This window comes from Balaenoptera borealis (assembly GCF_965194805.1).
Source record: "Balaenoptera borealis genome assembly, chromosome: 19".
Taxonomy (NCBI): Eukaryota; Metazoa; Chordata; class Mammalia; order Artiodactyla; family Balaenopteridae; genus Balaenoptera; species Balaenoptera borealis.
The window spans coordinates 36,058,918-36,076,414 of NC_138878.1; the positions used below are offsets into that span (position 1 = coordinate 36,058,918).

Below are 17,497 nucleotides of genomic sequence, written 5' to 3' on the forward strand. Positions count from 1 at the left end.
TTGAAAAGTGGGGAATGATAATACCTACCTACTAGGAATGTTGGTTGAATTAAAATATGGAGAAAGAGCTCAGAGCTGCACTGTCCAATATAATAGACACTAGCCACATTTGCCTTTTTTTTTTTCTTTCTTCTTTTTCCTTTTCTTTTCTTTTCTTTTTTTTTTTTGACTGTGCCTTGTGGCATCTTCGTTCCCCAACCAGGGATCAAACCTGTGCCCCCTGAAGTGGAAGTGTGGAGTCTTAATCACTGGACTGCCAGGGAAGCCCCACATTTGACTATTAAGCCCTTGAAATATAACTAGTGTGAGTGAGGAACTGAATTTTAAATTTTATTAATTTAAATCTAAAAATTGACACGATTAAATTATTGAAAAACATTAAGTATATTTGGAACAATTTCAATATGTTAATTTGCTTTTCAAAAGCTATAAATTTCATGAAATCTAAATACAAATAATTCATGAGATCTAAATACATCTAAAGTATTTCTGATGAAAATTTAGTGTCTGATTTGAGATGTGCTATAAATGTAAAATGCACACTGGACTTCAAAGGCAATATGATAAAAATAATGGAAAATGTTTCATCAATATTTTTTATTTTGACAACCTATTGAAATGATAGTGTTTTTGATATATCAGGCCAAATAAAATTATTATTAAAGTTAAGTTTTAGAAAATACTTTGAGATGAATGAAAATGAGAACACAACATGCCAAGACTTATGGGGGTGCATCTAAACTAGGAATGAAATTTGTAGCTGCAAACACTTATATATTAAAAAGAAGATCTCAAACCAATAATCTAACATTCCATCTTAAGAAACTAGAAAAAGAGGAGCAAGCTAAACTCAAAGCAAGCAGAGGATACAAATAAGAAAGATCAGAGCAGAAATAATTGAAACAGAGAACAGAGAAACAGTAGAGAAAATCAATGAAACCAAAAGTTGGTTCTTTGAAAAGATCAATAAATTGACAAATCTTTAGCTATATTGAACTAGAGAGAAGACTCAAATTACTAAAATGAATGGAATGAAAGAGGGGACATCACTACCAGCCTTACAGAAATAAAAAAAGATTATAAGAGAATGTTATGAAAAATTGTATGCCAGTAAATTAGATAATGTAGATGAAATGGATGAATTCCCCAAAAAGACACAAACTTCTGAAAGCTCACTCAAAAGGAATAGAAAACCTGAATAGACTTATAACAAGTAAAACAATCAAATTGGTGTAAAAAACTACCCACAAAGAAAAGCCTAGGCCCATATGGCTTCATTGGTGAATTCTACCAAATGTTTAAAGAATTAATACCAATCCTTCACAAACTGTTCCAAAAATTAGAAGAGAATAAAGCACTTCCTCACTCATTTTATGAGACCAGACTTATCCTGATTCCAAAACCAGGCAGACATCACTTCTTGTGATGAAACTACAGACAAATATCCCTTATGAATATAGATGTAAAAATTCTCAATAAAATATTAGTAAACTGAATACAGCAACGTATAAAAAGGATTATACGCATCACAAAGTGGGATTTGTCCCAAGAATGCAAGGTTGGTTTAATATATGAAAAATCAATCAATATAATATGCCATATTAAAAGAATAAAGGACAACATCACATGATCATTTTAGTAGCTGCAGAAAAATCACTTGACAAAATCAAACAACTTTTCATTATGAAAACACTAAACAAATTAGGTATAGAAGAGAACTCCTTAACCTGATAAAGGCCATCTATGAAAAACGCACAGCTAATATTAAACTTAATGGTAAAATGTTGAATGTTTTCCTCTTAACATCAGGAACAAGACATGGCTGTATATTCTTGCCATTTCTATTAAACATTGTACTTGTGGTTCTAACCAGGGCAATTAGGCAAGAGAATAAATAAAAGACATCCAGATTGGAGAGGAAGAAGTAAAATTCTATTCACAGATGACATGATTTTGTATATACAAAATCCTAAGGTGAGTGGAGGGAAACTATTAGAACTAATACATGAGTTCAGCAATGTTGTAGGATGTAAGATGTAAAAATCAATTGTATTTCCATACATTAGCAGTCGACATTCTGTAAATATAATTAAGAAAACTATTTCATTTACAGTAGCATCAGAAAGAATAAAATACTTAGAAATGAATTTGACCAAAGATGTATAAGCCTTATATTCTGAAAACTATGAAACATTGTTGAAAGAAATTAAAGATGGCATAAGTAAATGGAAAGACATCCTATATTCATAGATCAGAAAACTTAATATTGTTAAGATGACAATACTCTCCAAAATGATCTGTATGTTCAGTGCAATCCTATCAAAATCACAGCTGGCTTCTTTGCAGAAATTAATGATCTAATCCTAAAATTCAGATGGAAATTTATGGACCCAGAATAGCAAAAACAATCTTGAAAAAGAAGGACAAAGTTGGACGACTCACATTTCCCAACTTCAAAACTTACTACTAAGCTACAGAAATCAAAACTGTGTTATGACGTAAGGACAGACAGACAGACCAGTGGAATACAATTGAGAGTCCAGAATTAAACCCTTATATTTTTGGTCAATAGATTTTTGCAAAAAGTGCCATGACAATTCAATGGGCAAAGAATAGTCTTTTCAACAAATGGTGCTGGGACACCATGCTTGATATCCACATGAAAGTTGAACCCCTACCTCATAATATATACAAAAATTAACTCAAAATGGATATAGACCTAAATGTAAGAGCTAAAACTATAAAGTTTTTAGAAGAAAGCATAGGAGTATATTATATATGAGTCAAAGGCTCAAGCTAGAAGAGCAAAGTTGATAAATTAGACTTCATCAAAATTAAAAACCTTTATGTTTCGAAGGACACCATAATGAAAATGAAATAACAGCCCACAGAATGGGAGAAAATATTTTCAAATCATATATCTGATAAAGGACTTGCATCTAGGGTATATAAAGAACTCTTACAACTCAATGAGAAAGACAAATTTGAAAATGGGCAAAGAATTTGAATAGACATTTATCCAATGAGGATATAAAAATGGCCAATAAGCACATGAAAAGATTTTTAACATCATTAGTCAAAAGAGAAATGTAAATCAAAACTACAATGAGATACTATTTCACACCCATTGGATTAGCTAAAATAAAAAATAAAAATGGCAGACAAGAAGTGTTAGCTAGGATTTGGAGAAATTGGAACTCTCATACATTGCTGGTGGGATTGTAAAGTTGTGCATCCACTTTAGAAAACAATTTGGCAGTTCCTATAATGTTAAACAAAGAGTTATCATCATATGACCCAGCAATTTCACTTCTAGGCATATACTCAAGAATTGAAAACACAAGTCAACACAAAAACTTGTACACAAATGTCCTTAGCAGCGTTATGCATAATAGCCAAAAAGTAGAAACAACCCCAATGTTTACTAACTAATGAATAGATAAACAAAATGTGGTAGGTACTGTCCTTACAATGAATATTATTCAGCCATGAAAAGGAATCAAGTATTGGTACATGGATGAACCTTGAAAATATTATGCTGACTGAAAGAAATCAGATGCAAAAGGTCACATATTTATGATTCATACGATTCCATTTATATGAAATGACCAGAATAGGCAAATCTACAGCGATAGAAAATACATTAGTGGTTGCCAGGAGTTGTGGGTGAGGAGGATGGAGAGTGACTGCTAATGAATATGGTGTTTTTTTATTTGAAGTGATGAAAATGTTCTAAAATTAGATAGTGGTGAACTATCTACTGAAAACCACTGAATTGTACACTTTAAAATGGTAATTTTTTATGATCTCATGTTTTATTATTTATTTATTATTTATGTTTATTATTTATATTTCAATAATGCTTTTAGGAAAATTAAGTTCACCTATTTCTTTTTACTTATTTAATGTGGCTATTAGAAAATTTTGAATTATATATGTAGCTCACATTATATTTCTATTGGACAGTGTTGTTCTAGACCTTATAAAGAAGACATGAAGATTTTTTTTTTTTAGTTTTATTTATTTATTAGAATTTTAAAATTAATTAATTTATTTTTTGGCTGCGTTGGGTCTTTGTTGCTGCGTGCGGGCTTTCTCTGGTTGTGGCGAGTGGGGGCTACTCTTCCTTGTGGTGTGCAGGCTTCTCATTGCAGTGGCTTCTCCTGCTGCGGAGCATGGGCTCTAGGTGCGCGGGCTTCAGTAGTTGTGGCAGGCGGTCTCAGTAGTTGTGGCTCTCGCGCTCTAGAGCACAGGCTCAGTAGTTGTGGCGCACAGGCCCAGTTGCTCTGCGGCATGTGGGATCTTCCCGGACCAGGGCTCGAACCCGTGTCCCCTGCATTAGCAGGCGGATTCTTAACCACTGCGCCACCAGGGAAGTCCCAAGACATGAAGATTTTTAATCATCAATTTCCTGAACCTATCTGAGGAATTTCACAACTGCTTTGTAACGTAAATAGCAATAAAACCTTCTGTTAGGAGAAATAGTACCTGACATTTGCTTCATAAGCTAGAAAGTTTTTAATGCATATTATGTCATTTGATCTTCACACCCTCCCAGGAGGAAAGCAGGAAGAGGTTATTATTCCCGTTTTACAGATGGAGACACTGAGTTTCCGGAATGGGAAAGTACTCATCTAGGGCTAGGGACCCTGGTAACGGACCCCTGGACCTCAGGCACTGGCCTTAGGTCTCTAGGTCCTTTATACCATAAGCCCTCCATCTGCCCTCCACCCCTACCCCATCCAAATTTGTCTGGCACAAGCAACGAGAATCGTTCCAGTCTCCCTCAGGGCCTCCAAGCTAATCTGAAACACTTAAGAGAAGTATGTCAAGTCCAGCACCTCCATCCCAAGGGTCACAGCTGTCACCACAAAATGGCAGGTTGACATTTTGCAGCTCTGATCTCCTTGACCAAACTACTGCAGATTTGGTCCCACCCCGGAGATTCTGATGTAATCAGGTCAGGGTTGGGGCCTGGGTGTTGGGACTTTTGAGGACTTCCCTGATGATTCTAGCGTGCAACCAGGGTTTGGAACCGCCACCCCAAGCCAATGGTCACAAACAATCAGCTCATGGGCCAAATCCGCATCCCAGACATGTCGTGTTTGATTCCTATACGTGATGAATGTATGTTTAAATTGGATTAAGTTGTCAACATTGAAAAGCATGGAATTTTTACTTAAACCTGGATTTCTGGCTTCCCTTGAGGACTGAGGAACTCTGGCGACTGGGCCTGCGTTCCTGTGTGGTAACCAGTGGCTGGAGCTGAGCAGTGGCTGCGCCTTTACACAGGGCAGGAGTTCTCCAGTTCCCCACCGTCCGTACCACTCCTTATTGTCTCACACTAGCCCACATCATTTATTTTCAGTATCTATCCATCCCTATAGGGCTGCCCTCTAGGGCTTTCCCTTGTGGGCTGGGAAACTGAGGCCTATTGACAAATAAGTGTGGGAACTCAGACCTTCTTAGCTGTTGATTAAGCTATGCAAACTTCTCTTTCTTTCCCAGCCTGAGAACATACTGTGTGTCAATCAGACGGGACACCAAATTAAGATCATTGACTTCGGGCTGGCCAGAAGGTAAGGGAGTTTTATTTCGGTACTTTGACAGAACTTCTTGGAAACTCTTGGTGGCTCTCTTGGACATGGTTACCCACAACTCAGCCAATTTTTGAGTTTTGGGACTGGTATGAGAAAGCTCTCTCACTGAGGCTGGTGGCCTTCACAAAGACTGCGTAGAGAGGCCTCGTTACTACTGCAGGGGGCGGCTTTGTGCTGCGGGCTCTGCTTCTCCTTAAAAGGCTGTGGGATTAACAGTATTTCAAACCACCTCTGTGAACAGAGAGGGGAGTGACAGTTAAAGGGGGTCACTGAATGGGGGTCTGGGCAGCTCCTTCTATTCGTTCCCCAGGCCTCCTGGGCCAAGATGTACTGGGCTGTGTGATGCATTCATCACCTACCCTGCCCTCCAGAAAATGACTAGGTTAAATAGGATGGTGCCATGGGTAAGAGGTTCTGGGCACTCAGGACTGGGTTAGATCTTGGTAAAATGGTGATACAATGCAGTGCCTGCTGATATGGGCAATTATGAAGTTTAAATGAGATAATACATCAACAGGGAAGACCCATTCTATGAGAGTGGTTAGGTTCTCAAGTTTCAGTGCATAAAGTGAACATCATATATAATTTAAAAAACATCTTAAAGTCCCTTAAAACACCTAAAGCCTAGTGACATATAGTTTTACTGTTGGATCCTGTCCAGAGTCATGCTTGATGAACACCACGTCTCTGCAGGGCTCTTGCCCATGGCGTGCACACCCAGTGGTGTGGCTGTAGCAGACCCTTGGCACTGGGAGGGCATCCACAGTCTGTGAAGATGGCAATAAATGTATGTTCATCCTCCAGGCTTCCTCCAGAATTCTATTTCCACCAATAATGACATTTCTCTGAGAATCACATACTTTCTAGATAGGTCTTCACACCATGGCTTCAAATCTTGAAATTTTCTCTTACTCTAATGGTCATTCTCCACACAGAAGTTGTTTCTGTCACTTTCTGAGCCTTGCAGCATCTACCACTCCATCTACAAGGGGAGAAAGGAGCACTTCATCCCCATGGAGGCAGAGCCGTGCCTGAGCTCAGCCTCTGGTGTCCAGCACCGGCCTCCGAGAGGGGGCGTTCAAACCCACAATGGTGGTCTTCCTAGGTCACTTCCCCACCAGTTGGAGAGGTAAATGTCACCTCTTTGCAGGTGTGAAAGGTGCATTTTCAGGGCCCCACATGATGGATGGGAGGCCAAGTGTGGTATTGGAGCAACAGCAGAGGGAAGTTCTTATCACCCCGCTGTACCTTCAGGGTCCGCACTACACAGCGTACTGCATTTCATGAACAGTCCCAAATCCCCCAACCCAGATGCCTCAAAACCACACTCAATCCATAATGTAAAATATTGCTTAATATTTTCCCAAATAATGTTGTATAAAATTGGGATGCATCCTATACACTTGCACACCTTATGCACCAGGGCGTGTTTCTCAACCTATTTTTCATGTCTCCACCTGCCCCACAAAGAGCCTTTTTAACCATTTCTTTCCTAATCCCTTGGTCCCCTCCTCATGAAATGCAATGCCACAGGTGTATTGTGTATCTGTTTATATACTGTGGCCCTTTGGAGAGCCGCAGACCGTTGTAATAGCTAAGATTTTTTGCCCTCCCCCCAAGAACCACTGTTCCCTCACTGTGGGGCAATATATTCTTCATCCAGACCTCACACACTAGTGTATGCAGGACCCTACCAAATGCCGGGTGGCCAATCGCCAAATGAGGATTTACAGTGACACACTGTGAATTCAGAGCAAGAAGTAACCACCTGAGGTTCCTGGAGTCTGGGACGTCTCCGAGCAGCCAGAAGAGACGAATGGACAGGGTTTTGTTACCTGCAGGCAGTAGTGTTCTGGTAAATGTTTAACAACCCGCTGCGTCTGGGGCGTGAGAGGAGGTGGGGTTGATTTGTAACCTTTGCTAACTTTGGCTGATTTCAAGCTACCGACATGACGTCACTGAGTGCAGAGTTGGGAGGAGACGTGCACCATGGGCTCCCGTGCACCCGTGAGAACCGGCTCCAGCACGACTCTGCGTGGAGCGGGGCAGGAGGGATAGTGTCAGTGGGACCAAGAATAGGGTGCGTACTGCGCATGAGCAGGCTGGCCTGGGGAAGTCAGGAGCTGTGGGTGGGACTGGGGGAGGAAGACACAGTAGAAGATGAGGGCACTAACGGGCCATCCTGAGTAGGGAGGCTCAGAGGTTGGAATGGTATCCAATAGGCCATTGAGTCTCTGGTGGGAGGTGAAAAGGGTTGTAGGCCAATTTACCGAAAATCGATTAATCAAAATCTATCCCCAATACACACTACTATATATAAAATAGGTAACCAACAAGGGCCAACTGTATAGCACAGGGAACTATAGTCAATATTTTGTAATAACCTATAATGGAAAAGAATCTAAAAAGGAATATATATATATATAAAACTGAATCACTTTGCTTTACACCTGAAACGAACACAACATTGTAAATCTACTATATTTCAATAAAAATTTTTAAAAATCTATTCCAAACTGTCAGTCAAATTTGTTAATCTGGTTAAGGGCATTAATGGCAATAATTTTGCCAGTGGGACCAGAGGTAGAGGGCAAGTTCAAGAAAATAAACACAGGGAGCCATATTTTTAATTTTTTAATTTTTTAATTTTTTGGCCACATGGCATGTGGGATCTTAGTTCCCTGACCAGGGATCAAACCTGCACCCCCTGCATTGGGAGCACGGAGTCTTACCTACTAGACCACCAGGGAACTCCCAGGGAGCCATATTTAAGAGAAAGCCACCCACGAAAAACTGCTGGGCACTGGAGAAGTGCAGGTGTCAGAAAACGTGCTAATCAGGAAATTGCACTTAGTGGAACTGGGCTGACAGGTTCACAGGTTCTGGCTGTGAGATGAAAGGAAAACATCAAAAGCATCCTCAATAGTCTGGCAAACTGGTCATTCAGCACAAAGATTCTTTGGCAAATTGGTTTTTGATAAATTGACCTGCTTCCTGGGAAGTGTGTCCTTCTAAAAGGAGGAACCTGTGGGGGGAATGTGCAGGTTGAGAGAGCATGCTTTATGCTCCAGAATAGTTAAATGTTTGTAAAGAGGGAGGAAATGACAAATTTTCCCCATAACACGAACTATAGAAAGTGCAGTTGTATTTTTGGGTGGGGCTGTGAGAAGGCGCTGAGATTGTGAGTGGAGGTATGACCCCCAGTAGAGGGGGGACATACAAATCTTCAGAGACTCTGACATCCGGCAAGAGGAACCAGTTTTACACCAGGCTGGGTGGTGAGAGTCATCAGTGGGTCTGAGTAGGGACATGTCAAGGGGTCGAGAATGGAGACAGAGTGGGAAGTATCTTGTTTAATTATCTTGGTCTCCAGAATGTTGGGTGCAGGGATGAGCCTCCTGACTCCCAGTGCAGTGCTCAGACTGGAATCTAAGCCCATTTCATCAGATCCTTTGGCAGGGCGAGGAGGTGCCTATCTCAGACCTTATGAGGCTGCAACCTCATATGTGACCTTATGGTCACAGAGGGCCTCGTGCTGGGAATCTGGAGAGGGGTGTCTTAGTAGATATTTTGACACAGCTTTGGGGTGGATGGATCAGTTAACTATTGCTACAGTACTGTTATATAACAAATCACCCCCAAATGCAGTGACTTAAAACACCAATTGTTTATTTTCCTCTGCACATTTTCGAGTCAGCTGGGGAGTTAGTATCCTGGACCCAACTTATACTAGCTCATGATAAGGAATCTTGTAAGCCAGTTGTTAAACATGGCCATTATTAAAAATTAAATTGTATAAGCTTACAATTAAAGAAATTATTTAAAAACAAAGATATTACATTTTGAAAAGTTAACACTTCCTAATTATTTCACTACATTTCACAATTATTTATGCTCATGAGTTTATTTACGCCGATTGTTATCTATATGGTGGAAAGACTATAGAATAGTGTGCTATTGCCGATCTCTTCCCAGCTCTTCATTCAGTGACATGGTGATGGTACTTTTAAATCAGACACGGTGAAATCAGTATTTACACAATTGGCAAATGCTACAAATCAAAACTTAAAAGAAAATCAGATAGCTGGTTGTTAAACTTTTACCCACACACCACTGGTTGGGAGTCACTGATCTAGGCTGAGTTGAACTGGGCTTGGATGCAGGTCAGTGAGGACAGGTCTGTTCCAGGGTGTCTCTCATTCTCTTCTCATGGTGATGGCCGAGGAGCAAGAGGGCACGCTCCTACAGCCTAGCTTGGAATTGGCCCACCGTCATGTCCACCCACATTCCACTGGCCAAAGCAGCTCATGTGGCCAAGCTCAACATCAATGAATGGGATGGGGCAATATATGCCATCTCTAGTGGAAGGAACTACAAAGTCACATGATACAGGATGTGGCTGTGGGGCAGATGAAGCAGTGGAAACAAGAATGCATCCTGGGAAAGGGACGTCCAGGGGCTGAGAGCCTGGACCTTCTCTCCTCAAGGGGAAGCCTGTTCCTCTCAGTTTAGCTCCTTGGCCCTGAGGCTCCAGTCAGGTGCCAGTGCAGGGGGGGAACAGGCTGCCAGAGGAAGGCTCTAGCTCTCCTCCCCTCCCTGGCTTCCCGCCACAACTCAGCCACCAAGGTGATCTTTGTTGCTCTTTCACTGGATGGGTATGGTCTGTGTTGGCTCAGAGTCTGCATTTGCCTGACTCTCAGCAAATTTGGAAAAGAAGAGATTGTATTTTGAAAACTCACATCCCTGATTTAAGGGAATCAGGCCACATTGGCAGGATATTTATTTTATTCTTCTCTATTTCTCAATTGCCTCATCTGTAAAATGGGGACAATAAACTTACCTACTTCATAGGGTTGTTGTGAGGATGAAAAGTTTATATAAGTAAAACTTTTAGCATGGTATCTGGTGAATAGGAAGTGCCCATTAATTTTTTTAAATTAACACTTCACTTTTTAGAGGAGTTTTAGGTGCACATCAAAATTGGGGGGAAGGAACAGGGATTTCCCATTTATCCCCTGTCCCCACACATGCAAAGCCTCCCCCATCATCACCATTGATAAACCCACATTGATACATCATAATCACCCAAAGTCCATAGTTTAAATTTAGGTGCACTCTTGGTGTTGTACATTCTGTGGGTTTGGACAAATGTATGATGACATGTATTCATCATTATAGTATCATACAAAGTATTTTCACTGCCCTAAAAATCCTCTGTGCTTCACCTGTTTATCTCTCCCTCCTCCCTAATCCCTGGCAACCACCGATCTTTTCACTGTCTCCACAGTTTTACCTTCTTCAGAACGTCATATATTTGGAATCATACAGTATGTAGCCTTTTCAGACTGGCTTCTTTCACTTAGTAATATGCTTTTTTTTAAACTTTTTATTTTATATTGGAGTATAGTTGATTAACAATGTTGTGTTAGTTTTAGGTGTACAGCAAACTGATTCAGTTATACATATACATGTATCTATTCTTTTTCAAATTCTTTTCCCATTTAGGTTGCTATGTAATATAGAGCAGAGTTCCCTGTGCTATACAGCAGACCCTTGTTGGTTATCCATTTTATTTATTTATTTTTATTGGAGTATAATTGCTTTACAATGTTGTGTTAGTTTCTGCTGTACAGTGCAGTGAATCAGCTATATGTATACATATATCCCTTCCCTCTTGGACCTCCCTCCCCCCACCCCATCCCACCCATCTAGATCATCACAGAGCACCAAGCTGAGCTCCCTATGCTATACAGCAGGTTCCCACTAGCTATCTATTTTACACATGGTAGTGTATTTATGTCAAACCTAATCTCCTAATTCATCCCACCCTCCCCTTCCCCCCTGTGTCCACACATCTGTTCTCTACGTCTGTCTTTCTATTCCTGCCCTGCAAATAGGCTCATCTGTACCATTTTTCTAGATTCCACATATATGCATTAATATACAATATTTGTTTTTCTCCTTCTGACTTACTTCACTCTGTATGACAGTCTTTAGGTCCATCCACATCTCTACAAATGACCCAATTTCATTTCTTTCTGTGGCTGAGTAATATTCCATTATATATATGTTCCACATCTTCTTTATCCACTCCTCTGTTGATGGACATTTAGGTTGTTTCCATGTCCTGGCTATTGTAAATAGTGCTACAATGAACATTGGGATACATGTGTCTTTTTGAATTATGGTTTTCTCAGGGTATATGCCCAGTAGCGGGGTTGCTGAGTCGAATGGTAGTTCTAGTTTTAGTTTTTTAAGGCACCTCCATACGGTTCTCCACAGTGGCTGTATCAATTTACATTCCCACCAACAGTGCAAGAGGGTTCCCTTTTCTCTGCACCCTCTCCAGCATTTACTGTTTGTAGATTTTAAAAGTTCTTCCATGTCTTTTCATGGATTGATGATTCTTTTTTTTATCACTAAATTTATTTATTTATTAAAAATTTATTTTATTTTATTTTTTTATACAGCAGGTTCTTACTAGTCATCCATTTTATACACGTCAGTGTACACATGTCAATCTCAATCTCCCAATTCATCACACCACAACCCACACACCCCACCGCTTTCCCCGCTTGGTGTCCATATGTCTTTTCTCTACTTCTGTGTCTCAATTTCTGCCCTGCAAACAGGTATATCTGTACCATTTTCTAGGTTCCACATATATGCGTTAATATACGATATTTGTTTTTCTCTTTCTCACTTAACTTCACTCTGTATGACAGTCTCTAGATGCATCCACGTCTCTACAGATGACCCACTTTAATTACTTTTTATGGCTGACTAATATTCCATTGTATATATGTACCACAACTTCTTTATCCATTCGTCTGTCGATGGGCATTTAGGTTGCTTCCATGACCTGGCTATTGTAAATAGTGCTGCAATGAACATTGGGGTGCATGTGTCTTTTTGAATTATGGTTTTCTCTGGGTATATGCCCAGCAGTGGTATCACTAGGCCATATGGTAATTCTATTTTTAGTTTTTTAAGGAACCTCCACATTGTTCTCCATAGTGGCTGTATCAATTTACATTCCCACCAACAGTGCAAGAGGGTTTCCTTTTCTCCACACCCTCTCCAGCATTTGTTGTTTGTAGATTTTCTGATGATGCCCATTCTAACTGGTGTGAGGTGATACCTCATTGTATTTTTGATTTGCATTTCTCTAATAATTAGTGGTGTTGAGCATCTTTTCATGTGCTTCTTGGCCATCTGTATGCCTTCTTTGGAGAAATGTCTATTTAGGTCTTCTGCCCATTGTTGGATTGGGTTGATTGTTTTTTTAATATTGAGCTGCATGAGCTGTTTATATATTTTGGAGATTAATCCTTTGTCCGATGATTCATTTGCAAATATTTTCTCCCATTCTGAGGGTTGTCTTTTCGTCTTGTTTATGGTTTCCTTTGCTGTGCAAAAGCTTTTAAGTTTCATTAGGTTCCATTTGTTTATTTTTGTTTTTATTTCCATTACTCTAGGAGGTGGATCAAAAAAGATCTTGCTGTGATTTATGTCAAAGAGTGTTCTTCCTATGTTTTCCTCTAAGAGTTTTATACTGTCCTGTCTTACATTTAGGTCTCTAATCCATTTTGAGTTTATTTTTGTGTATGGTGTTAGGGAGTGTTCTAATTTCATTCTTTTACATGTAGCTGTCCAGTTTTCCCAGCACCACTTATTGAAGAGACTGTATTTTCTCCATTGTATATCCTTGCCTCCTTTGTCATAGCTTAGTTGACCATAGGTGCGTATGTTTATCTCTGGGCTTTCTATCTTGTTCCATTGATCTATATTTCTGTTTTTGTGCCAGTACCATATTGTCTTGATTACTGTAGCTTTGTAGTATAGTCTGAAGCCAGGGAACCTGATTCCTCCAGCTCCGTTTTTTTCCCTCAAGACTGCTTTGGCTATTTGGGGTCTTTTATGTCTCCATACAAATTTTAAGATTTTTTGTTCTAGTTCTGTAAAAAATGCCCTTGGTAATTTGATAGGGATTGCATTGAATCTGTAGATTGCTTTGGGTAGTAGAGTCATTTTCATATTGATTCTTCTAATCCAAGAACATGGTATATCTCTCCATCTGTTGGTATCATCTTTAATTTCTTTCATCAGTGTCTTGTAGTTTTCTGCATACAGGTCTTTTGTCTCCCTCGGTAGGTTTATTCCTAGGTATTCTATTCTTTTTCTTGCAATGGTAAATGGGAGTGTTTCCTTAATTTCTCTTTCAGATTTTTCATCATTAGTGTATAGGAATGCAAGGGATTTCTGTGCATTAATTTTGTATCCTGCAACTTTACCAAATTCATTGATTAGCTCTAGTAGTTTCCTGGTAGTATATTTAGGATTCTCTATGTATAGTATCATGTCATCTGCAAACAGTGGCAGTTTTACTTCTTTTTTTCCAATTTGTAGTCCTTTTATTTCTTTTTCTTCTCTGATTGCTGTGCCCAGGACTTCCAAAACTATGTGGAAAAATAGTGGTGAGAGTGCACATCCTTGTTTTGTTCCTGATCTTAGAGGAAATGCTTTCAGCTTTTCACCCTTGAGAATGATGTTTGCTGTGGGTTTGTCATATATGGCCTTTATTATGTTGAAGTAGGTTCCCTCTATGCCCACTTTCTGGAGAGTTTTTATCATAAATGGGTGTTGAATATTGTCAAAAGCTACTTCTGCCTCTATTGAGATGATCATATGGTTTTTATTCTTCAATTTGTTAATAGTGTATCACATTGATTGATTTGCGTATATTGAAGAATCCTTGCATCCCTGGGATAAATCCCACTTGATCATGGTGTATGATCCTTTTAATGTGTTTTTGGATTCTGTTTGCTAGTATTTTGTTGAGGATTTTTCCATCTATATTCATCAGTGATATTGGTCTGTAATTTTCTTTTTTTAGTATCTTTGTCTGGTTTTGGTATCAGGGTGACGGTGGCCTCATAGAATGAGTTTGGGAGTGTTCCTTCCTCTGCAATTTTTTGGAAGAGTTTGAGACGGCTGGGTGTTAGCTCTTCTCTAAATGTTTCATAGAATTCACCTGTGAAGCCATCTGGCCCTGGACTTTTGTTTGTTGGGAGATTTTTAATCACAGTTTCAATTTCATTACTTGTGATTGGTCTGTTCATATTTTCTATTGCTTCCTGGTTCTGTCTTGGAAGGTTATACCTCTCTAAGAATTTGTTCATTTCTTCCAGGTTATCCATTTCATTGGCATAAAGTTGCTTGTAGTAGTCTCTTAGGATGCTTTGTATTTTGGCGGTGTCTGTTGTAACCTCCCTTTTTCATTTCTAATTTTATTGATTTGAGTCCCCTCCCTCTTTTTCTTGATGAGTCTGGCTAATGGTTTATCAATTTTGTTTATCTTCTCAAAGAACCAGCTTTTAGTTTTATTGATCTTTGCTATTGTTTTCTTTGTTTCTATTTCATTTATTTCTGCTCTGATCTTTATGATTTCCTTTCTTCTGCTAACTTTGGGTTTTGTTTGTTCTTTCTCTAGTTCCTTTAGGTGTAACATTAGATTGTTTATTTGAGATTTTTCTTGTTTCTTGAGGTAGGCTTGTATAGCTATAAAATTCCCTCTTAGGACTGCTTTTGCTGCATCCCATAGGTTTGGATCATCGTGTTTTCATTGTTGTTTGTCTCTAGGTATTTTTTGATTTCCTCTTTGATTTCTTCAGTGATCTCTTGGTTATTTAGTAATGTATTGTTTAGCTTCCATGTGTTTGTGTTTTTCACGTTCTTTTCCCTGTAATTGATTTCTAATCTCATAGTGTTGTGGTCAGAAATGATGCTTGGTATGATTTCAGTTTTCTTAAATTCACTGAGCCTTGATTTGTGACCCAAGTTGTGATATATCCTGGTTATGTTCCATGCACACTTGAGAAGAAAGTGTAATCTGCTGTTTTTGGATGGAATGTCCTATAAATATCAATTAAATTTATCTGGTCTATTATGGCATTTAAAGCTTGTGTTTCGTATTAATTTTCTGTTAGGATGATCTGTCTACTGGTGTAAATGAGGTGTTAAAGTCGCCCACTATTATTGTGTTACTGTCGATTTCCTCTTGTATAGCTGTTAGCAGTTGCCTTATGTATTGAGGTGCTCCTATGTTGGGTGCATATATATTTATAATTGTTATATCTTCTTCTTGGATTGATCCCTTGATCATTATGTAGTGTTCTTCCTTATCTCTTGTAACAGTCTTTATTTTACAGTCTATTTTATCTGATATGAGTATTGTTATTCCAGCTTTCTTTTGATTTCCATTTGCATGGAATATCTTTTTCCATCCTCTCACTTTCAGTCTGTATGTGTCCCTATGTCTGAAGTGGGTCTCTTGTAGACAGCATATGTATGGGTCTTGTTTTTGTATCCATTCAGTGAGCCTGTGTCTTTTGGTTGGAGCATTTAATCCATTCACGTTTAAGGTAATTATTGATATGTATGTTCCTATTACCATTTTCTCAATCGTTTTGGGTTTGTTTCTGTAGGTTCTTTTCTTCTCTTGTGTTTCCCACTTAGAGAAGTTCCTTTAGCATTTGTTGTAGAGCTGCTTTGGTGGTGCTGAATTCTCTTAGCTTTTGCTTGTCTGTAAAGCTTTTGATTTCTCCATCAAATCTGAATGAGACCCTTGCCGGGTAGAGTAATCTTGGTTGTAGGTTCTTCCCTTTCATCACTTTAAGTATATCATGCCACTCCCTTCTGGCTTGTAGAGTTTCTTCTGAGAAATCAGCTGTTAACCTTATGGGAGTTCCCTTGTATGTTATTTGTCATTTTTCCCTTACTGGTTTCAATAATTTTTCTTTGTCTTTAACTTTTGCCAATTTGATTACTATGTGTCTTGGCGTGTTTCTCCTTGGGTTTATCCTGTATGGAACTCTCTGAGCTTCCTGGTCTTGGGTGGCTATTTCCTCTCCCATGTTAGGGAAGTTTTTGACTATAATCTCTTCAAATATTTTCTTGGGTCCTTTCTCTCTCTCTTCTCCTTCTGGCACCCCTATAATGCAATTGTTGTTGTGTTTAATATTGTCCCAGATGTCTCTTAGGCTGTCTTCATTTGTTTTCATTCTTTTTTCTTTATTCTGTTCCGCAGCAGTGAATTCCACCATTCTGTCTTCCAGGTCACTTATCCATTCTTCTGCCTCAGTTATTCTGCTACTGATTCCTTCTAGTGTAGTTTTCCTTTCAGTTATTGTATTGTTCATCTCTGTTTGTTTGTTCTTTAATTCTTCTAGATCTTTGTTAAACATATCTTGCATCTTCTCGATCTTTGCCTCCATTCTTTTTCCGAGGTCCTGGATCATCTTCACTATCATTATTCTGAATTCTTTTTCTGGAAGATTTCCTATCTCCACTTCATTTAGTTGTTTTTCTGGGGTTTTATCTTGTTCCTTCATCTGGTACATAGCCCTCTGCCTCTTCATCTTGTCTATCTTTCTGTGAATCTCTTTTTTATTTTTTTAAAGTGTTGAATACTATTCCATTGTCTAGATGTACTATACTTTATATTATCCATTCTCCAACTGAAGGACTTTTTTGCTGCCCATTAAATTTCAGCTAGAGGTTTTCTTCCTTTTCAAGATTGATTCTAAAAACCAACTTTCTCCAACCCCTTCCCCATACAGCCATCAATTCTCTTCCTAGCCTTCCTTAAACTTCATGTACAGAATACTTTTTCTAGTTCTTTTTCTTTTTGTAATTGTATAAAATACACATAACATAAAATTTACCATGTTAGCAATTTTCAAGATTAGTTACAGTAGTCTTTAAATATGTTCATATTGTTGTGCAACCAATCTCCAGAGCTTTTTTTACCTTGCAAAACTGAAACTCTGTACCCATTAAACAACTACCCCTCATTTTCCTCCTGCCTTCAGCCCCTGGAGACCAGCATCCTACTT

General features: G+C 38.9%; 1 protein-coding gene across 2 annotated transcripts in view; it reads left to right on the forward strand.

The window, feature by feature from the left end:
- The window catches only part of MYLK3 (myosin light chain kinase 3), a 59,740-nt gene that overhangs the window by 35,808 nt on the left and 6,435 nt on the right, over positions 1-17,497 (forward strand). For both annotated transcript variants that reach the window (XM_082366809.1, XM_082366808.1), the window contains exon 9: positions 5,509-5,579. In XM_082366809.1, the coding sequence (XP_082222935.1) occupies positions 5,509-5,579 (71 nt within the window). The remainder of the gene's footprint in view (positions 1-5,508; positions 5,580-17,497) is intronic.